The sequence below is a fragment of the Euprymna scolopes genome, chromosome 29 (genome assembly GCF_053919585.1).
Source record: "Euprymna scolopes isolate OS-2025 chromosome 29, ASM5391958v1, whole genome shotgun sequence".
Classification (NCBI taxonomy): domain Eukaryota; kingdom Metazoa; phylum Mollusca; class Cephalopoda; order Sepiida; family Sepiolidae; genus Euprymna; species Euprymna scolopes.
Genome location: NC_136510.1, coordinates 92,947,085 through 92,971,540, shown reverse-complemented (window position 1 = coordinate 92,971,540; position 24,456 = coordinate 92,947,085). Strand labels below are relative to the sequence as shown.

General features: G+C 35.9%; 1 protein-coding gene across 2 annotated transcripts in view; it reads left to right on the top strand.

Annotated features, from left to right (window-relative positions):
* LOC145252783 (E3 ubiquitin-protein ligase PDZRN3-B-like) overlaps nucleotides 1-1,937 on the top strand; it is a 703,291-nt gene extending 701,354 nt beyond the window's left edge. For both annotated transcript variants that reach the window (XM_080112723.1, XM_080112725.1), the window contains one exon: nucleotides 552-1,937. In XM_080112723.1, the coding sequence (XP_079968849.1) occupies nucleotides 552-692 (141 nt within the window). In that variant the 3' untranslated portion in view covers nucleotides 693-1,937. The remainder of the gene's footprint in view (nucleotides 1-551) is intronic.
* Nucleotides 1,938-24,456: the final 22,519 nt, after the last annotated feature.

The following is a 24,456-nucleotide window of genomic DNA, read 5'->3' as shown; positions in this document are numbered from 1 at the left end:
CCTTTTCACTTTTTCCTAAAGTTCTCTCACCTTTTGTGTACTTATCCTCTCTCTCTCTCTCTCTCTCTCTCTCTCTCTCTCTCTCTCAATCTATCTAGCTATCAATCTATCTCTCTCGCGCGCACACACTTTTGTTCTCTTTATGTGCGTAAGGGGAGAAGAGAGGAGGATAGACCATGAAAACAACTGACATATAATTTACGATGAGTGATTTCATAAAAATCTGTTCAATTAAAAATGTTCCCGGTGTAATGAGTGTCAGTAAGAGCAATATGTGACGAACGAAAAAAATCAATTATATAATTATGTAATTAAAAAAATATAAAAGCAAAACAAACAAAAAAACATGAACAAAAAATGGCTCTGTTTTATGTATTAGTTGCCCCTGAATTCAGTTGACTCACCTTTATTTTACAACATCTTTACCAGGCATCGACGGGTATTGCTGCTAGTATTGAGTGTAACGTTTTGCGTATGTTTTGTTTTTATTTTTTATGAATGTCTATAATTAACTTAACTTCTCATCTCAATGTTTTTTCTTCGTTTTTCAGGTGAGTGAAAAATTTTATCGCTTCGTCTTTCATCTGTCTTCAACGTTTGAACGGGGGAAATATATATATATATATATATATATATATATATATATATATATATATATATATATGCGCCTGTACGAGGTAAGTAAGTCTTAACTGGATGTTATCCAGAAAATAAACTTTTTATGCTACCCCACTGAATGTTTTACTCCCCAACTGAAGAGAGGCACATAAAAAAACATAAAACTGAAATAAAATAGATGAAAACGTCTATGTTACCGTTCTTTCTAGTTGTTTTACATCCTCATTCAACAACATTGTCATCTAAGTTAAAAAAAAACAAAAAAAAACAAATAGAAGTAAAACTAGAGGAAAATACGAAGGAGTAGATTTAGAAAAACGAAGCGGTAAAAAGAACAAAAAAGAAATGGAAAAAGAATAAATTTAAACAGAAGAATTAAAAAAATATATAAAAAAAATATAAAGAGGTACAAAAAGATAAAGAAATGGAAAGAAAATAAATCTAAATAGAAAAAAAATAAGGGAATAAATAGAAGACGAAAGAGAAAGTGAAAAAGAAGGAAAAAATAAAAAAAGAGAAATAGAAAACGAAAAATAAACAGAAAGAGAAGAAATGTAAATAGAAAAATACAAAAAAAATGATAGAAAAAAAAGAAATAGAAAAAAAGAAATAGATAAAGACATCTAAATAGAAGAATACAAAGATAAAATAGAAGAAATTTAAAAATAAAAAGAAATCGAAAGCAGAAAGGAAATAGAAGAAATCCAAAAAGAAGTAGAAAAAGAAGAAATCTTAGTATAAGAATATAAAGAAAAAATAGAAAAAAAAAACGGAAGCGAAAGAAAAGTAAAATACGTATTAGAAGAAAATGGAAGAAAAAGAAAAAGAAATCTAAATAGAAGAATACATAAAATAAACAAAAACTAAAAAGAAATACGCACGAGAAGAAAATGGAAAAAATAGAACAAGAAAAAAGAATAAAAATTTAAAAAATATAAAAGAAATAGAGAAAGGAAAAAAAGAAAATAACGAGTAAGAAATAGTAGAATCAAAATAAATATAAATAGTAGAAGGAAAAAAAGAAAGAATAGGAGAAAAGAAAAAATAGGAATAAAGAAAGAATAGAAAAAAAGGAAGAATAGGAATAAAGAAAGAATAGAAAAAAAAGAAAGAATAGGAAAAAAGAAAGAAAAGAAAAAAAGAACTATAGAAGAAATAATAATTAAAGAAAAAGAAAAACGAAATAGAAAAAAAGAAACAAAAGAGAAACAGAAATTAAGAAAGAATAGGAACAAGAAATAGAAAATGGAGCAATAAAAAAGAAAGAAGAAAAAGAAATACAGGAAAGCAAAAAAAAAAAAAAATATGAAATAGAAAAAGAAACCAAAAAAAAAAAAAATCCCAAATGTCTGCCGGGTTTTTCAAGAGAGAAAAAAAAATAAGCATATATAAGTCCGTTTTATTTTTTTGGTGTTGTTTGTTTGTTTTTTTTTTGTTTTTTTTTGTATACGAGTCGTCTTATTTTCTACACTAACATTTTAAAACTGACATGGCGGCGTTCTCAAGGGGTTTACCTTTTTTCCCCGCCAACAGATTTATTATTTTCTTATCTTTCTTGCGATCTTCACGTTCTTTCTATCCACCATGCAAAGTATACTTTCAGAATCATCCCAAAGTCTGCCAGGTATGCTGTTTGAAGTTTATCCGAAATCTGAATATTTCTTTGAAATCTATATATAAATCTACACGAAGTAAATTTTAACTGGATGTCATCCAAAAAAGAAATTATCATATCCGACTTGTAATATAAACAGCACCTTTTTCTGTTTGTTTATATGTATGTTCGTATTTTGAATTTTTTTCCAAGGGAAATAATCACATGATGACTTGCGGCGTCAAATAATTTATGGAGACGCCCGGTTATGGTTGTGATCAAAAGGTATTATATTTTGAATTGTTTATTTAGAAAAAATAAATAAATAAATAATATTTTTAAACAAATTAGACACATTCTAAAGTGTGGGAAAATGGTAGTCGTTGGACATCCATTGTCACCATAACTAAAAAAATAATCCTTATCTTAGTCTTAGCTAGAATTATTAAACACCATATTACCACATTTACTCCAGGGGCCAACTTACTTGGATTTCCCAAATCCTTTAAAAAAAAAAAAGTATTATTGACAATTAATTAAAACGGTTTATAATCATTTCATTAGCGTATATTGGAGAAAATAAGGAATTAAAAATTTGGTTAATAATACTCGCCCAACTCTTTCTAAAAAAAAATATACCGCTCATTATCTTCCGCTTGGTTTTGGGACGGAAAACAAGCACGTACTACACTTTGATTTTAACCAAAATGCCTAGGAACCATAGAAAATAAGGTTTTGTGGCTAGGTATTTTTTTAATAAAAATTTTAAAAAACTCCGAATATATGTAATGCGTCAATGTATATTTTTTTAAAATAGATAATATCAATAATATTATGAGGTCTGCGTTTGCGCTTGAGAATTAAAAAATAGAAATACATTTTGCTTTTAATTTATTAGTCAATAATATTGTGGGGTTCGTCTAGGCCAAGAAGGTCTAGTCTATTATATAACGGGAAAGGGGCTGTGTGTCTATCCAGATAAAAGTTAAAACTACACGAGACATATCTAAAAAGGTGACATATTCTTTTGTCAACATTACCCCGCAAAGAATATATTATTTTTGTAATAACAAATACGTTGAGGCAATTGCCAACAATGTTGGCTCTCTCTTTCTACCGTGCTAAAATGCTACTAACACCTGAGAATATCCTGTATCTCTACAGGGCCACTGTTCGCCCATGCATGGAGTATTGTTGCCACATCTGGGCTGGTGCATCTGCCACTAGTTTCTCGCTCTTAGACAGAGTTAAAAAAAAAAAAAGAGTCGCCAACCTGGTCTTTAACTATCAACAAAACTCCAGCCTCTGTCCCATTGTCGAAACTTGGCATCCTTGTACCTGTTTTACGAGTATTGCAATGGCAAGTGCTCTGGCGAACTCCGAGCACTAGTATCCTATCGACGACAATACCCCTGACAAGCAGTTGTATTTATTTTGGCGTATTTACGACCGGGCAACGCCGGGCAGCTGCTAGTAAATATAGTAAGTGTCTACTGTCTCTCTATTGCTGCCATAATATAGAGCTTGCTAATCTGAAAAAGAAAAAAAATATGAGAATCGACACGAGCAGTTTTCCGAAAACGCGTTAGTCTTTATTACTTTGCGAGAAATCATGTCCGCATTCAATCTGGTGACATACACTCGCCTCTAAAAGATATCAAAAGTCTGGCGCTTGGAAGAGATAAGTGCCTACCCCCGCACGGTGCAGCCTTTTGACTGTATCGCCAACAGGAGGCGGGCGAAGCCAGTCCGACTTGAAAAAAAAAAAAAAGCCACTCAAAGTGCAATAATTTGGAAATATTTTATTCGCGATGAACAAAACAACATCCATCATTTTACCCGCCAACTTCGGAAGAAGAATATTATATGATAACCAATTCTTATATGCCTGAAAGCATTATAACACACACACACACACACACACACACACACACACACACACACACACACACACACAAGTTAGGAGACCCGACGTTGCCTGGTGTCTTGGATATGACCTTAAACTATATTTGATGGTGAGGCCCCTTCTTGCGGGCTTTGGGGAGTGTGAAGCCACCCTTTAATTGCCATTGCTCCCAGGTCCACTCTCACCCTTAGAGTCCCAACTATGGGTAAAATATGAACCGACTTAAAAAAAATAATTTAAAAAAAAACAAAAAAAAAACAAATATACTTTATTAAAATTTTTCTTCAAAATCCCTGGATTCGGCATTAAATAACCTGAAAAGGATTGATATGCCGTAAAACAAAAACAACCAACCAACCGACGTTGCCTGGGATTGAATGATCAACGAATGTTTCAGACTTCTATATTTTTTTGTCATCGAAATTGATGAAATCTAAAGTTTTTCAATCAAATTCATTGGTTGCTCTAGCTAAGGACCCTTGGCGGTGCACCGGGTTGAAGCTTCACATGTTTTCCTGCAGTGACATTGTATTTCCCATTACACTGTAGAGAACCTAATGCTGGTTTTATAAAATTATTTTTTGATGTATAATAACTTTAATTAAATTTTAAAATGTAAAAGTCAAGTATCATGTTTAAATTGTGCTTTAAGCAGAAATATTTCGAACGCGCTCATGTCATATCAAAGAACCTACTGTTGCTTTTATATGCCGGGTCTTCTTACTTATATGGTAATATAAATCTTCTCAAATGAACGTGTGATGTTAAGCTGTTTAAAGGTGTTAACTTTGGTCAAAATCGTTTCTTTCTTCTTTCATCGGATTATTTCGATTGTGTTTACTTTTTTTTGTTGTTAAATATAAATAATTTGCAAAATCTATATTACATTTCTTGGTCTGTCTATCCTTTCCATTTTTCTGAAAACTACAGAGTCAATCAGACTGAAATTTTTGTGCGCATTTGTTATAACAAGGTGCAGCGAATTAAGTGGTATCCGTTCGATGCATAGTTAGGAGTTAATAGTATTTAAGTTTCACTTTTTTTTCTCGGAAACTATTGGGCCGACAGTATTTACAAACGTAACACAAATTTAATTACATTTTTAAAAATCAATTTGAACTTCTGTCATATATTTCTCTTAATTTGTCCGTCGGTTTGTCTGTCTGTCCGTTCCATATTTTTTCGCGGAAACTACTGGACTGATCTGGCTACAATGTTGTATGCATCTTTGTTATGATAAGACAGAGCGACCTAAGTATTTGGGTATCTGTTCGAAGCACAGTTAGAGATTAATATGGATTAATAGGGGTTCAGTTATTTAGGGCATAACTGACTTTCTCCAGTGATCATGCGACGACATTGAAACACAGAATCGGGCTGGGTTGGGCGGCTTTCCAAAATCACAGGACCATCCTAAAATCAAAAAGGGTGCTGATAATTGTTAAAGTAAAAGTTTACTTAATTTATGTCATCCCAGTAGTTTTATATGGCCTTGATTGTATCACATGGACTAAACAACAAGCCAATCAAATTGATGTGTTTCAAAATCACGTAATGCGTTTAATTACGAGACATCGCCTGATCGAAAAAAAATATCACCCTCTGTCAAAGTACTTCCCCACTTCCGTCTATTTCATAAAATCAAAACTAAAACCCTTAAACATTTTGGCCATGTCAGAGAATCAACCACTGGCCTGTTAAAGTTATGCTTTGAGGGTATGTTAGAAGGCAGAAGGAGGCAGAGGAAAGCCAAGAAGGCGGAGAGAAAATCTTTTTATTAGACATCTGTCAACAGTTGGACGTCCATCAACCAACTTGCCCTGGATCGGAAGAAATGGCGAAAAATGTCACGTGGGTTCGTAATCGACACCAAACGGAAGACGTAGCTCATAATTATGAGAGATTAAAAATTAAGGCAAAAATAAGCATGAATTTAATCATAATCAACAATCAATTTTACATAAAGCATCCACTAATCAACGGAATATACATTTTGCAAATATGGCGGGCTACTTTTAATGCATCTAAAACCAAGCTTTTATCTTGTCATCATCAACGCTCTGATCCCCGTCTCGCATCAACTGAAATGAATGGCTCTCGTCTTGAGGAGGCTTCATGTTTTGGCAAGCTTTTGAGCTTGACCTTTACTCCTGATCTGAAATGGAACACGTACATCAAATCCGTTGCCAAAGTAGCTGGAAAAATGGTGTGATTCTTCTATCGGTACAGTCGATATCTCACTGCTGATGCAATTCTCTACCTAGATAAGAGCCAGGTACGTCCAAGGATGGAGTGCTGTTGCCACATCTGGGCAGGAGCTGCTAGAAAGACCTTATCCTATCTTTAGCAATTAATAACGATTACTACGATATTGTCCCATTGGCTACTGTATACTCATTAACCCTTATCCTCGAGTGGCATTCGGGCCTTGATAAGTGGTGACTCCTATGTAAAAAAAATTATGTTTGTAAATACTGTCTGACGGCAGCTCAACCCTTTTTGGGGTTATTCATTACTGAATCACAAAACCTGTTGTAAACCGTTAATTTTCGTATAATCATAGGTTGTTATTTTATTGATAGCCGGGAGGGAATTTTAAAGTGTGTGCCTTTCTTAACATTATTACTGCATGAAGGATCACAACAGATTCTAGAGGATTGTTTTCGACAGGAATTGTATAACTACTCCTCCTACTCGCACTCATTTTATGTGGCTCTAGGAATATTTACTCGGGTCGACCGCAGAAGAGGAGTTCTCATGCGAACTTAATATTGACCACTTGTTTCAATCTACGGCATTACAGTGGAGCGGTTCCGGAGGGTTAGATGGTTTGGAATGGATAGAAGATGGGGGGGGGGTGATACGCGTTTTAAACGCCTGACCGATTGTTCTGCTGGTTTATGTTTCCAGCACCGTCGGTAAGGGTCATGGAGGTAAATGCACGAGGATAAAACGCGCTGGGCAAGGGGTAACGGGTTAGACTAAGTAAGAATCCGCTGGCTCGAAAATATAGAGAGGCTGAGGTGTGAGTAGGAGAGGACTAGCGTGAATGGGAATGATGAAAACAAAAGAAAGGAAGAGTTACATGAAAAAAATATAGGTAAGTAGGGAGAAAGAGTAAAAGTACATAACACGCAAACACTCCGCTCTCACTCAACCAGCAGGTAGCAAAATTCCACACCTTCAGTGCAAATGTCCCCCCTCCTCCATCCTAACAGATGCCGGGCAGTCTCCTACTCTGAAAGTCACTTTCCAAACACTGCTAAATTTGAAATTCCTTCCCTGTTTCTTGTTTCCCCGACTGTACTAATATGTAGAAATTTGAGTCTAAAGTGAACGGATATCTCGATGCCCAACTCCCTATTTTGAGCGTCTCCGTAGACATCGTCCCTAATTCACAGTATCCCCTTACTTCTCGATGGTAATTTGCTCGGTTTGGGATGAGTCTCAGTTTTTTTCTTTTTTTTTTAATTTATTTTGTTTATTATTATTATTATTTTCATCCCAAACAAGGCACAGTGCCACTTTGAAGTAAGGGGCTATTATCGGGAACACACGTTGCAGGGATGTTATGAAGGGAGTTGAGCAGCAAGATGTTTGTTCACATTACACTTGAACTTCTGCATGTCAATACCGTTGGGAAAGCAGAATCTCGGAAGGGAGTTCCAAAGACCTGCAATTCTGGGGAAGAAACTATTGGAGTAAAAGGCTCTCTTACACCATGGGATCTGTGTTGGGGTGGGATTTAGCTGCTTGTCGGGTATATCGGCGGTATTTAAGTCGAGGAGGCACAAGTGGTTGTAGTTCGTCTGAGCATCCACCATTAAAATACATGAAGAACCGGCAGAGGGATGCAACATTTCGTCGATGGGACAGAGGTTGAAGCTTAGATGACAGTTCAGGACCTATCAGGTTGGCGACGCTCTTTTGAACCTTATCTAGGAGTGAGAGACTAGTAGCAGATGCACCAGCTCAAATATGACAACAGTACTCCATACATGAGTGAATGGTGGCCTTATAGAGGTACAGGATAATTTCAGGCGTGAGTAGTTTTCTAGCACGGTAGAGAGAGCCCACTTTCTTCGCAGCAGCCTTGGCAATGCTCTCACCCCTCATGGCTTTCGCCCCAAACAAGGCTCGGTGCCACTTTGATGTAGGGGGTTATAATTTGGGCATAATTGCAGGGATACTATGTAGGGAGTTGAGCAGCAAGATGTCTGTTTATCACTTGAACTTTCGCATGTCAGTACAGTCGGGGACGCAGAAACCCGGCAGGGAATTCCAAAGTCTAGCAGTTCTGCGGAAGAAACTATTACAGCAGAAGGCTTTCAGGAATCTGGGGATCTCTACTGGGTAGGGGTGGGATTTTGCTGCTTGTCGGGTTTGTTGGGGGTATTTTCGTTGAGGCAGTACAAGGGCTTGTAGTTGTCAGAGCATCCGCCAATAAAATACTTGTAAAACAGGCAGAGGGATGCAACATTTCGTCTGTAGGAGAGAGGCTGAAGCTTAGTTGCCAGGTCGGGACCTATTAGGTTAGCGACTCTCTTTTGAACCTTGTCTAGAAGTGTGAGACTCTGACTAGTAGCAGATGCGCCAGCCCAAATGTGGCAGTAATACTCCATACATGGGCGAATGGTGGCCTTGTAGAGGTACAGGACACATTCAGGCGTAAATAACTTTCGAGAGAGAGAGAGAGAGAGAGAGAGAGAGAGAGAGAGTCCACCTTTCTCACCGTAGCTGCGGCAATGCCTCTGATGTATCTGTTCCAGCTCAATTTTCAGAATTTCGGCTTGATGTGCTCCAAAGAGCATGTTTGGAGTTTTCTTAGGGGTGATATTTTAGACCAATTCTTCCTGTTTCGATTTTGACGTTATTGACAATGTTTTGTGCGTCAGAGATGTTATTAATATCATGGGCAAATCTACATAAAAACGTGCATCAAATGAATTAAATTACCTTTGTAAGAGGCAGATATTTCGGTGCGACTTTATTACTGTGTGTCTTCGAAAAAAAAAACGCATTTAAGAGAAAAGCATCATTACGTACTCACGTGTCATGTTGAAATTAGTATGAATTCCAAAGATTACGAAAAATGGTCGAGTAGAAAAATAATTATAAGTAAAAGCAGAAGTTTTCGAACTTGCGATTTTTCACTGTAAATCAAACTCTTTAGAAGATCGAAATCAGGGGTAGATAACTGCATTTTATCGTTTAAGTTGTTTTGCGCAGAATCCGATGGCACGATCTTTAATGTCGGCCATTTGTTTTGTTTTTTATCGATATACCGCATATTTTTTTTTTCTTTTTTTTTTTGTTTTTTTTCGAAAATCAGCTCTAGCACATCTTCTAGTAGACTATTTTTTCGTACTTCTTTGGAATTTGTTCTAATTTCGACATGACTGGTAAGTATTCAATGTTTTCTCATGAAATTTCTTTGTTCGAAAATACAAGATTGGGTAGGACGACACACAATAGTAAAGTTGCACCGGTATTCATTATGAGTAATAAAATAGTGAATATTCGATTATTGATTTGTAACAATCGTTTAAAACAACGAGGTGAATCCCGGATGTTGAGGTTCCTGTTGTATCGTTAAGTTGGAAACAAAATACACAGATATATCTAAAACGGGCTCCTTCATTCTTTGACAGACTATGGATACCCACGAAGGGGTGCCTGCGGGCGAATTTTTTGTGGCTGAAAGTGCGCAGTGCGCAGTCTCCAACCACACCTCTCCTGAGTAAACATTGTTAAATCTATTCGCAAGTGAAGCGCATGTACAGGAAAACTGGAAACAAATGCCGAGATAAGCGGAGAGAACATGCAGCGCCTAGAATTCCCAAATGGTCACCCATCTGGTACTAACCAGGCTCAACGTTGCTTAACTTCAGTGATCTGATTACAACCGGTGTGTCAACGCGATTATGCCGTATATATCTACTATTATACAAAAGAAGCTTTTCCTCGGTGTGTGTATGTGTCTGTATAGGTGAGTTCGTTTCTTATGAACTCAAAAACGGCTGGAACGATTTTTATTAAATTCCACAGGAAGGTACTTTATGTGCCTGACAGTGTTCTTAGATAGGTGTTGTATTAGAATGTCTTCTATAAGTATTGATAATCGAAATAATCCAATGAAAAGAAGCACAATGGTACAATGGGGAAAGAGGTGGCTTGTTACTCTTAATGCATCTAAAACCAAGCTTTTATCTTTACATGATCAACGCTCTGATCCCCATCTGGCATCAATTGAAATGAATTGCGCTCGTCTTGGGGAGGCCTCATGTTTTGACAAGCTTCTGGGATTGGCCTTTACTCCTGATCTGAAATGGAACACCTTCATTAAATCCGTTGCCAAGGCTGCTGGAAAAATGGTGTGATCTTTCTATCGATCCAGTAGATATCTCACTGCTGATGCAATTCTCTATCTATATAAGAGCCAGGTACATTCAAGGATGGAGTACTGTTGCCACATCTGGGCAGGAGCTGCTAGAAAGGACTTATCCTGCCTTAATAGAGTTCAAAATAGACTTCGAAGCCTTGCCGAGGATGTCCTTTTCTCTTCCCTGCAACGTCTTTCTCACAGAAGAGATATTGCGAGTTTGTATCTGCTTTATCGTTATTTTCATGGCAGGTGCTCAGCTGAGCTCCATTCTATAGTCCCCCCTCGCCAAACTTTCACAAGAAACACCCGTCTAGCAGAAAAGACTATCAACATTTTCCCTCACTCTTTATCTGTGCCTAAACCTAAGCGTAGATTCCACGAGCAAAGCTTCTTTCTTAGAACTGCACGCCTATGGAATTGTCTTCCGTTTTTCTGCTTTCCAGCTGACTACAATATGGTTGTCTTCAAGTCTAAAGTAAACAAGTTTTTGATGAGCCGTTCCATATAAGTTAACAAATTTACCGAATCTCCATTACTAACGATTACTATACTGTCCAATTTCTACTATAAACTCTTTAACACTTATCCTCGAGTGGCCTCTTGGCCTTGATAAATGGTGATGCCTATGTAAAAAAAAGAAGCAACGAGCGATTTTGATCAAAGTTAACATCTTACACAGCCTAACATCATAAGTGCATTTGAAGTGTTATTATTACACAAGTCGAAAGGCCCGACATATAGAATCAACAGTAGGCCCTTTGATATGACAGGGGCCTGTTGGAAATGAATGTTTCTGTTTAAAGCACAATTATACTCATCTTTTTCATTTTAAACTTAAATTGAAGCCATTACCACCGCACAAGCAGTAAAACCAGGCATATAAAACACGCAGTAGGTTCAGTAGGTTCTTTGATATGGCAAGGGCATGTTCGACTTGAATGCTTCTGTTTGAAATACAACTGAACCATGATACTTCTGCATTTTAAACCCTAATATATAAAAATAATGTATTAAAATCAACAGTAAGTTCTCTACAGTGCAATGTAGACTACAATGTATTGTGGATTAAGTCACTTCAGGGAGGTATATGAAGCTTCCTCAAGATGGACTATGATGGGTCCCCAACTAGAGCAGGCAATTAATCGATTTCGAAAATGTGCAATTTTACAGATTTCGATTACAATAAAAATATAGGAGTGTAAAAACATTCGTTGATCATCATTCAATCTCGGGCAATGTCAGGTCTCCCGCTAGTATTTACCTATAGGCATGCATAGTCATCCACATACTGTACTGTTTCGCTGTTTCACAACTCATCAGTGCGGCTAGACAAGCAACTACCTCGCGCCAGGATCGAAACCTGACCGCCCAAAATATATATATATAATTAAAATTATTTGCAAACCAGAAAGTGCAAAGGAAAATCTTATTAAACGCTAAATTTTGTTTTTAATGATTTAGAAAAATTTTGGTTTTCAAATAATTTTAATTCACCTACGAGATGTCTTCGAAGTTGTGACAACAAGTCTCATATATATATATATATATATATATATATATATATATATATATATATATATATATATATATATATATATATAATGTGTGTGTGTGTGGTTGGATGACGTTTTATAGTGACACAACTTTTTTCAGTGTTAAAAGATATGAGGCACTTTTTTATGAGGGTCGAAATGGCTGACTTGGTAAATCGAGGCAGCAGCAATGCGCTGGCGGTGGGAGCCCACTGTGGGTAAGGGGTCACCGAAAAGATTTCGTATTATTATTATTATTATTATTATTTATCTATCTATTTTTTTATTTTATTTATTTATTTATTTATTTATTTATTTTTTGTATTTTTTAGTCAAAAGGACCTGAGATAATCGTGACTAACTACCACCAACCATAGTAGTGGTGGTGGTGGTGTCGGTAGTAATAAGAGCACCGGACGCGAGTGAAAGTTTCAAGGGTGAATTGGAAGCAAAAAGGGGATGGTGGTGGATTAAGGTAGCTCGGTAGCAAGTGCGGTGTGGATGTCGGTGGTGTTAGAGGTAATCGTGCGGATGTGTTTTGTGGGTGTGAAATTGGGTTCAGTGCGTGGAAGGAAGAGTAGGGTATGTTTGGGAGTTGTGAGCGATGGCGCGGATACAAAGGGGAGAGAACTCTAGTTTCCTTGAGTAAAACTCAAATGAGGTTAACCTAAACAAAAGTGAGAATCTTGGAGCCTTACAGATAAAAAAAATAAAACTGACGTCTTATAATATATATATATATATATATATATATATATATATATATATATATATATATATATATATATGAGGAATTTTTTGTTTTCTTATGGGGATGGGTCATCCTGCCGGATGCCAGACATTAATCCGCTATCTCATAAATTACAACCGAGAGATCTCTTTAGGATTCTGTCCCTTTAAGTGCAATTGTTTGAATTACTCTTGCACTTGGTTCAACGGGTATATTTTCAAGGTATTGTTTCAGTTGCTCCTATAATTATTGGAATAATGGAGATCTTGTCAGATTCCGTTTTCTTTTCATTTCGTATATAAGATCTTCGTATTTCGTTATTTTTCCTCTCATCTCTGTTTAACCAATCATCGAGGGCATTAACTTCCCATTTCACTATGTCAGGATTAACAGACATGTGTTCTTGGTACGTGGCTGTAAAAATTGCATAGTCATATTGGATTCTGTTTGGCTTCTTATCAACTGATATTTCTCGCATATGTTCCCAGGACTTGTTGTTGCATTCGATATTCAAAAATGTACAAATAGTTCAGTGGAAATCTGTAGAGATTCCCTTGAGTCAGGTTTTATAATTAGCCGTCCTCTTGCAGAATCTTACAGCTTGATGTCAGCTGGCTTATGCTTTCTACTTCTGTGTGGCAGAATCTGCAGTTGTTGTCATTTCTGAGACCACTCGTGTGGGGGGGGGAGACGAAATGTAAAAGCCTTTCCGTACTCTTCAACTTTCTATAAACTCTTATTCTGCCCAAAGAAACTTTTTTGCCCTCCCCCCTCGCCAAATCAGGGATTATCCCTAGTAATTTACTCTTAATGATGTCAGCTGGCTTGCACTATCTACTTCTGTCTTGCAGAATCTCTGCACCTTTTGTCATTGCTGAGACCACTCATCTTCCAAAAGCATTGGTCATCAAGCTGTGATCTTGGGCAATCATTATAATCTTCACCTGATCGTAGTGAAACGATCTTCTTTGTAGCCAATCTATAAAGACATCCTTATTTCTATAGTCTAAAGTGAATTTATCCACAAAATACTTGACACACTGTTTGTTAGCCCATTGTGTGATCATTTTTTTTTTTTTTTTGCAATAGAAAGTCTTGTTTTTTTTTAAATCCGATACAAACGTTTTCTTTATTTTGCCCTTCCTCAAACTCAAATATTTTCTCGCACATTGTTTGTTCTTATGACTTCAAACTTAATCGTTAAGCAAGATCGAATCAATTTGAGCAGTGAATTCGTTAATTCACTTAATCTCTTTAAGACTTATGTTTCTCATCGGATATCGCGCATTATTTCATTAACCCCATCTCATGAATAAAACATAATGGCCGACGGACCCCCTTTTATCCATTTACTTAATCAAATAGACGGTAAGCCATTACATCTCTGATAGCCGATGCCCCGTTCAAATCTCGCGATATGCCGAAGCTGGTGTGTGTATGCGTACGGGATGGGGATTTTTAGCGCTAATGACGCGGAACTTGATTCGACGATGGATTTTAAAAGGCCGGGATTAATTCGGTAAATCCTTATTAATGCAGACTGCCATTTCGATGTGCGCACATCTGAGAATCGCGTCTGACGACGAAGCGGACTAATAAAGGCTGCCATATTGAATGCGGATATTTATAGAGTTCGGTATGCGTTTAAAATGCTGTGGAAGAAGCTCCGGTTTCGATGGAGAACACGGATGTTAATACATAGAAAGCGGCCAGCAAAAGATTCATGTCTATGTGTACCATATATTGCATCGCCGACAAAGTATCGCAAACAAAAACAAAACAAGTAAATGGCGTCAATAAAGGGCTATTCATTCCCCCACTATCACCACGTCAGGATGATGTGACACAAGAGACGGAAAGTGGGATTTAAAGAAGCAACGCTCTAAAGAAAGAGCACTTTTTTGGCATGTAAAATAAATGTCTGGACCACTTTGTCTGCATTCCCCGGTGGTTTAACAAATAAACTAACCTTTTCACAAAAGAGACCAAGAAAGGCTTAGAAGGGTGGACCTCTTAGAACTGCACAGTACACTTAACATAACGCAATCCACAGGGAAACAACCAGTCCAAATATATATATATATATATATATATATATATATATATATATATATATATATATATATATATAAGGTTGCTATTTTCCAGAGGTAAGGTAACCAGTGAAATATAACGAGGGTACCGGAGTAGAACAAGTTACACTTTCATTTTTTTTTTACATAAGCATGGATGTAATTGATTTGTTTTTACATAAGCAGGAATCTGTTGCTACACAGTCATGAGCATGTTTCGGTCTTCTAGTATTTAGTAACTAGAGACCTTTTCAGGCAACAACTTATTCAGGCTTATATTCAAAAGCGAAATCCTCTAGTTACTAAAAACTAGAAGACTGAAACATGCTCATGGCTGTGTAGCAACAGATTCCTGCTCATGTAAAAACAAATCAAAAGTATATATATATATATATATATATATATATATATATATATATATATATATATATAATGTGTATATGTGTATATATGTATGTGTTTATGCATGCATATACACATAGAGGGGGCTAGTTAGAGGGGGGTTTGAAATGCTTGCGAGAGTAAGAATCGATCATGCTGAACTTAAGAGAAACCTTCGGAAAGGCAATGTGTCGGTTTTGCCCATTGAATTGAACAGTTAGAAATGTGAGGCTTGTAAGCGTGTGCTCCTTTCAAAAGCGGCTTACATTAACCATAAAAAAACACATTACATGAGCAGAAGGAGCAAAAAAAAAAAAAAAAAAGAAAGAAACAGGCAGAAGTGCAACAAGTTTCAACACACAACTTTGTCTTCCATATGTGTGGTAGACTGTGCAAGTCAAATGCAGGCCTGAAATGCCGTCTTCGGGCCCACAGACGTGGTGTGGGAGTCGCTGACGATGAATCTGAAAACCATGATCAGGGTGGTCGGGAGCGTTAGGATGGCTACCGTCTGTAAAGACGAAGCAGTGGCCATGTATACATGCACATGTGTACATATGTATATATGTATATTCGTGTGTGTGTATATATATATATATATGTACATACATACATATACATACACACACATATATATATATATATATGTATATATACATATATATACACACACGCACATATATATACAAATATATACAGACACAAACACACACATATAACATTTAGGAGACAATACGAGTGGAAAATGAATTCACAAACACAATATATTCGAAAATATAGAATGATTCACTTATTTAATAAGGATATACATATATTTAGTTGAGGGGAAAAAGGGGGATTCTTTATACCAAGTTATTTCGAAGCGTAATGCTTCTCATCAGAAGAGTAGAAAAGATGCTAAGTAACATAATGAGGATGTGACGTCTAGCGAGGGATTCATCAGGGACGAAATAGATCGATAACATTATCGATTTTGATGGGGGAACTATATTGAATTCTAAGATAAAGGAGGGGCGTACTATATAAAATGTAATGTAAAAAGAAGTATAAGGTTTCTATCATAATCTTAAATAATGCAGGTAAATTATGCGTTAAAGACTCAAGGGGAGGTATATGATTGGTTGGGTTGTGGTTCTATTTTATCTGTATGTAAGATGTATAGTAATCTATGCAGGAGGTTTACGTTAAAAGGAATTTATCGACAGAGGTAACCGAGAGAACAACAGCACTTAGAGACGGTGTATGTTTGAAGGTGTAATGTTAGGATGATGAATTAAAGTATATACTAAGCAGGATTAATCAAAAGTAACGGTTATGACAACATTACTTATAAGGGGAATATGACTATATCGTGAGATTATGAGATTAATGAAAGTTCTGGTGTGGATTACATGGGGTGTATACTAGGGTTTTAATTTAGTAGGGTAGTTATGATGATTGCAACGTCTTGTCAGACGAGTGCCACTCCCTCAGACATCCAAAATCCATGAGCCCAAATGTCTGAGGGAGTATCTATACAAAGATGATGTTACTGAGTCTTAGCCTTGTACGACAGCTAAGTCTCTCTCTCGGTTCAAAATGTTGAGATCCAGCAACAAGCAAGAGCAAGATAGCCAGCAACAAATTAAACTGCAGACCAGCTTAATGCGGGTACTGGTCTTCCGCTTTATGGTTTTTTAACTCAGAGATTTGTTTCTCCTAGAAAGGTTGCCTTCACCACGGCTTACGGGAGCCCTCTCTACCCCAATACACATATACACACACACAGTTGGTGCTAGTTGACCGTTGACCCAAAAAAAGAGTTCATTCGCCCTATGGAAGGTCTTGTTTTTAATCCTTCAGGGAGACTAGCCGCCCTCCTCACCAAACAAGTCTGGTGGGGGAACCAGTTTAGTCGCCGGTGACCCGACCATGAGGCAGGTAGTACTGGGTTACATGGTACCAGTAGCATATGACATGACCTGACATAGTTATAGGGTAGTTATATAAACATATATATATACACACACACATCTATATATATATATATACACGTATGTATGTATGTATGTATGTGTATATATATATATATATATATATATATATATATATATATATATATATATATATATATATATATATATATATATATATTAGTTTTGGGACGATTAATAGGAATCGGAAAAATCAACAAATTTGGGGGTATCGGAATCGGAAAAAATTAATGTCTATTTTTCGGTGCCAAATCGATTCTTTTAATTGTCTTTTTTTATTTGACTTTGGTTTAAAGCAAGATCTTCCATCGCTGGTAATAATGATAAAATAATAAATATTTATTGATTTTAAAATACTAGTAAAGCTAAACTCCATCTATCTATCTATCTGCATATTTAGCATGTACTTTTTACAGAAATAGGGGAAATAAACAACCCTATAGTTAAATATTTACAGATTTATAAAGAATCGGAATCAGTAATGATATCGGAATCGGGAAAAATATTGGAATCGTCCCATCACTGATATATATACATTCTCTCTTTGTGTTTCAGGTTACTTCAGTCGAAGTTCACAAAAATTAAGAGCCCCCCCCCTTTACTGCAAATAACACTTGACACTATATGAGGTACATAAATATTCGAATATTCCATTAAAGTTCTCATTTATCATTCAAACACTAAATTATTAAAGAAGTCGAGAACATGATTTTCGTCTGCACAATTAATCATTTTCATATGTCATAGCATACATTTCTTTAAGTCTCTTATTTTAATGGATTCCAGGACGAGAATTTATATAGTCTGGTGGAGCATCCAGCTTTATGCTATTACTTGGGGTAACATCACTTGTAGAAGGTGTCCCATTACTGGTAAAAACCAGTATTGGCTAGCTACACTGAGATCTTACTTGGGCTGCGAGTACTATGTCATTCTGAATATTTGATCAGAGTATACTACTAGGGGAAAATAGATTGTTCCGACAAGCACCTGCACAGAGAGACCTTAGAGACTTGAGGATAGTGTCTAGTAGACATTCAAGTTCCCTCTTTGTTTTAATTTTCTTATCACTTTGCTTTTCCTGGGGATGGGGCATTCTACCGGATGCAAAACATTCTCGCATTTGTTCAGTTACTCCAACCGAGAGATCTTTTTAAGATTCTAACCGTCCCATTAAGTGCTATTGTTTGTATTTCTTTTGCACTTGGTTCACCGGGTATATTCGCCAGATAGTTTTTGAAATTCGTTTTCATTATCCCGGTTGCTCCTATAATGACTTGTATGATTGATATCTTCTTAAAATTCCAGTTTCTTTTCATGTTGTACAGAAGTCCTTGATATTGGGTTATTTTCTACTTTCTTCTCTGTTAAGGCCAGCATCCAGAATGCATGCATGCATATAGAGATATATATATATTTATATATATATATATATATATATATATATATTGTTTTAAAATATAATTATCCACTGACACGTGTTTCATCGTCTACGGCTCATCAGAGTGGCTGAATCTAGCGAGATTCGAAATTCATTCAAAAACGTATCGTAAAAACAAATAAGAGCCGCTGTGGGACAGGGAGAGATGAATGGTGTTTCTTGCGATCCTGGCCATAGCCAAAATGGTGATATGGAGTTCAAGAGTGCAAGAGAAGTGCGGGTTTGAATCTTTTGTTGATCAGGATCTGATCCCTTTCTTGAAGCACCAGCTGAAGGTAAATATCAGATGTGATAGGAAAAGATTGTACTCCAAGGCCTTTGACCGAAGATGGATAAAGATAGTGAGTCTGTGCGTGCGTAGAGGTACCAAGTTAGAGTTCGTCTTTCCTGCCTTAGCAGGAAACACGAACCTGCTGGACTCCAGACCCCTAAAACAAGCGCTTAAACTAGGTTATAAGCTAGCCAAGGGAATGGTCCCCTCCATCCACGATAGGAAACCTCCAAGATACCCACACCCCGATCCTTTCTTTTTAGTCCCCGGTTACCTCGATAAGCAGTCTTGGAGAAACTTCACATACCCTGCCCCCAACACCAGTTTCTTTGATCCTGCCTAGAATTTCAGCCCCATATAGAGAGTGCCTTGCTTGTTTTCGGCCAACACCAAGCCGGAAAACAGTGGGCGTTCTACCACTTAGAGAAGGGTGGGAGGGTCTTACTGACATTTTGATTATATTTTTGGACTTCCCCCTCCTATCCCAAGCCAATGAAATAAAATTGAACAAACCACTTTTTATAAAATTTTATGTTTACAAATGTATTTTATTGTTTATTAAAAAATAGATAAGATAAAACAATTTTTTTAAAAACACATGCGATATGATTTGGAAATCTTGGGTAGGACGACCCCCGGTCCACTTGAGGTATTGTGGTGAATGAGAACTTTAGTTAGGATCAAGCATAAACTAGCAAAGGTATAGGGACGAGGATGACCATAGAAACTCCCTCCCTCTGGTCTTGCGCTAGGGGTGTCAGAATTTGGGGGGAATTTTTGACACCCCTAACACACAACTGCGAATAAAACATTTTAAAAAAATCGTAATTTCTCTTTTTAAAGTGGGTTGTTTATTTTCTTTATGAAATATGCTTCAAAAATAAACTATTAGAGTTTTTTAAAACATAACAGAAATATTATTTTTATTTTGAAAAAAAAAAAACAGTGTTTACAAAGTGCCTGCGCGCGTCCATGCAGCCATTTTTACGTAATGAAATCAATTTAATTTTACGAGTTAAATTTGTTTTCAATTTTTAAACTTAAAAAATCTATCAAAATTCTTCTAATTGTTCAATTTTTACAATATTTTCAGGTTCAATGTGAAAGTTTATGCTCTTTCCAATAAACTGAATATAATATTCTAGACTAGCATTTTTTATAAATTCATTCCCCATTTTGAAATGCCTATTCAAATGAAAATAATTAATTTTCTCACCTCAAATTTATATATCACAAATTGAAGACAAAAGATCAATAAATAAAATAGGCTAATTTAAAAAAAAAAAAGTCATTTGCAAATTTACCTGTAAAGTCCAAAGTTTAAAACTTTTTTTTAAACCACGATGAATTTTTTTTTAAGTGAAACCTTATAATCTTGTTATATTGTCCAGAAAATTTCGTACAGTTACGACAATTTTTTCTATTCCATTCATTTTTTTTTTTAGATATTTAAAAATAGATTCACTCCATAAAGAAGAAATAAAATATATTAAACCAAAAACTCATGTATTTCCTTGAGAGAAGAAAAAAATTGAAAATTCGTCGAGTGTTTTTTTTTTTTTTTTTTAAGGCAAAAACTGATAAGTAAAATATGATCATTTTTCAACTACGGAGACCCATTGTTTTTTCATGCACAAGACTTGCCGGCTCACGCGTATGTGTTGTTTTTACGTTTTATAGCCCTTTTATCCATCCGTATTTCAAAACAGGAAGAAATGCAAGAAACACCGGCTTTCTAACACCGGTTAATGCTTATCTAATTGCGGTCTTTTCAAATGGTTGTTTTAAAAAATTATTTCATTTAAAAATACATGGAATATAAAATATAAAGATGGACAAATTCTCATAAATGAAGAATGGAAGCATCTATTGATTAGTATTTTATATAGGTAAGTGACTTTTTAAATTTATATATATTTATTATATTTAGATTAAGTTAAACTTCGTTGAATTTCGTGAAATTTTTTTAAAGAGAACCTATTTTTTAAAAAATTATTATATATTTTTCAATAAAACCTTTTATTATTTTAAAGTTTGGTCTTTGCTCCTTTTATTGAAAAAAAAAAATAGGGTTTAAATTACATTATTCATATTGTTATAAGCTTCGAAATATAGCGAGTCTAATTAATCACACCTTTTTTAATGGCGACTTCTGACACTCCTAGTCTTGTGCCTAATTTTTTGTTTGTTTCTGTTTTAGTTGTAAACTTTCAGAGTGAATAAAAATATATAACTCAAAGTGTAGTACACTTCATCTTTTCTGTCCTCGGTTAGTGGCGGAGAAATCCTTCCCGATTGAGACAATTTTAATTTTTGTTCCTTCCCCCACATTCAAAACCGACCTTGGTGTCTAACTCTGCCCTTGTGGGGAGGCAAATAAACAGGAACTATCAAAAAACAGCTGAAATTGAAATCCGACGGTACGCGGTACCCACAGCCATAGTTTCAGTATCACAGTTTTTCGATGTGGCGAGACGGGGGAAGTGCGTCAAGCTGAAATCTAGATCCCGACCGTTTCAAGTGCATTTCTTATTATTTATTATATGCGAATACAGATGTCTATATATCTTTCCCGGTCTTAAAGATAAACAATAGGTTAATTGTTTCTCTTTGGAAAAAGTGCTTGTTAAAAGTAAGTGTTTCTCTCTCTCTCTCTCTCTCTCTCTCTCTCTCGTCGCAACACGGAAAGAGCGAAAGAGGGGCTAAGCTTAGAGGGAAGGAAGTGTGTGTGTGGGGGGGGGCACCGAAGAATAATAAGTTTGTTTTTTTCCATTTCCTTTGAAATGTCGTCCTTTTTAATTTGCTAATATTAACACTTGCGACGATCCAACCCTCACACCTTGTCCTATTTCTTTTTCTTTTCGTAATTTTTTTTTTTTTTTTGCTTTATTTTTCTAATGTTTATATATTTTTTTTCTTCGAGGATGATGGAGAAGGTGGGCTTATATATATACACACACATATATCACATATATATATGTGTGTGTGTGTATGTGTGTGTGTGTGTGTGTGTGTGTGTGTGTGTGTGTGTGTGTGCGCACGCATGTGTAAATTTAAGACATGTCTGACATAGCTTTTTAGTGTTTTCCTTTTTCGGACATTTTCACCGCCGTTTACATTGTTTATGGTGTATATTGAATTTTTGGCTCTTGTTTTGGAAAAGGAGGGGATGAAAGAAGAAAAAAAAAGAGGTCGCTCGACCCAGACACGATCGTAGACAACTCATTAAGGACTTCCAATTCACGAGCTTTCCTTAGGGTCCCCGAACCCCCTACTGTATTTTTTTTTTTTTTCAATGTTGGACTCTACTTAAAACCCTATTTTCAGACAGTGCGGCACCAGTATACATCGGCGCAAACTCCTTGTCTACCTTTGAGAGTCCAATTTAGGGCTGAGACGAGGAACCAGGCTTTCTGCAAGAAGACTGAACATAATAGTGTGTGAGGGGGGGGTCGAGCATTTAAAGGCTCTGGAACTTATGTTTCAACAGACCTTCAGAGGATTTACGCATTTTTAACTGTAGTTACACAATTAAAAAAAGGGTAAAACAACGAACAAATACGAAATAAATGTTACCTAAGGCAAGATAAGTTATTTTCTACAAGTTTCCCCCCCCCCGATCTCCTTATCAGTTTGTTTAAGCCGGGAAAGGGGCATCCTATCTGATAGCACGCACTCACCCACTATCTAATATATTCCATCCGAGAGATCCTTTCGAAAATTCTAACCGTCCCTTTGAGTGCAATTGTTTGAATCTTTCTTGCACTTCACCGGGTATATCTGGCTGGCAATATTTAAAATAATTTTTTATAAGTCCGTGTTGCTTCTATAATTACTGGGATGAAGATTCCAGTTTATTTTGATGTGGACCTTGGTATTTCGTTATCTTTTGCTTCTCAGGTGTTTTAATCAGCATCATTGGGGACACTACCTTCTACTAAGGTTGCTTCTTCCTCTTTGTCCCATATCACTATGTCAGGTTTAATAGCTCCGTTTTCAAGGTACGTAGCTGTAAAAATTGTATGTCTTAGTTTATGACTTCTTTTCAACAGTTCTACCTACCTGGAGGAGTTTATTTGTGTTTTAACGTATTTTAAAAGCGTTTTTACTTCAAATCAAACCGAGTGCCCCTTGTTCAGTTAAAACAACATAAAGAAAACTTAACTGTCATAAGCATAGCACAAGGTTCGTTGATAATCGCTTAAAGCTAGAAAATTAAACAAAATATCACGAATCGTGCGAAAATTTAATCTTTTACTGGCATTTTGTTTAATTTTCGATTTTGGGGCGATTATCAAGGAGCGTCGTACAATGCTTATGACAGCCATTTTTTGTTTGTTTGTTTGTTTGTTTGTTTGTTTGTTTCTTTTTTCTATGAAGAAGTAGATATTTTTATTTCGAAAAAAAAATATTTTAAAATGCAACGAAATATTGGTAGAATATTACATTATCACACGACTGATAACATTTACTGGATGCGTTTCTACTAGTATTTTTAATTTTCGATTTTTAAGCGATTTTCTTAACTGCAATATATAATACCTGGGGCTTTTAGTTTTTCTTTCTTTTGCAACATAGACGCTGACCGCAATATACAAATGCCCGCAGAATGACGTCACCGGTAAAGACAAAAAAAATAAAAAATAAAAAATAAAAAAACAACTGTACATTTCAAACTTTATAAAGAATCAGAATCGGTAGTTGCATTGACATCGGGAATTTAGGACAGAATCGGTAATTGTATCCGTATTGGGGAAAAATATGGAAATCATCTCATCACTAACATATAGGGATTTCTATTCTCGGTCCCCGAAATCAACAGACTATTTCAATTTAATGATCCGGTCCCTGTTAATTTTGCGGTGGGAGTTAAATTCTGTGCAGTTCTAGGAGGTCCACACTCCCAGGCGTTGCCTTCTCTCCTTGAGAAGGGATTAGTTTATTGCTAATCGCCTGGGGCTCCCTTAACCAGGGATGCCGACGGGGTTGCCCGGTCATTTTTTGCAGGTCGTAGTGTCCCTCTTCTGTGGCGCTGAATTCTCAATCCCACTTTTCGACCTTGGTACCTAAATTCTTGCAGTGGGAGAGAACTAAACACACACACACACACACACACACACACACACACACACACACATATATATATATATATATATATATATATATGTAATAGAAAGTCCACTGTTTATAGTAAGCACTGTTGATATGAAATACAAAATTCATTTATTACTCAACACATACGTGTTTGCCGACGCATTCTACTATATCGGAGATTTGAATTTAGGAAAACTCGTACTCGGAAAACCCGTCCATTTTTGCTAGGTAGGAAAACTGGTCCATTATTGAATAAATATCGATTTAAAGCACATTGAAGGAGATATAGTTTTTAAAAGAGAATACACATATAATAATATATTTTTGTAATATTTTTACTTTTTTTCATGTTTTAGCAAAATGAAACTGACTTTTCTAAGTGTTTGTTTTACACCTAGATTTGTAAGTTTTTAGTGGTTCAACTTATTTTCAAGAGTTTATTTAAGTTAAAAAAAAAGA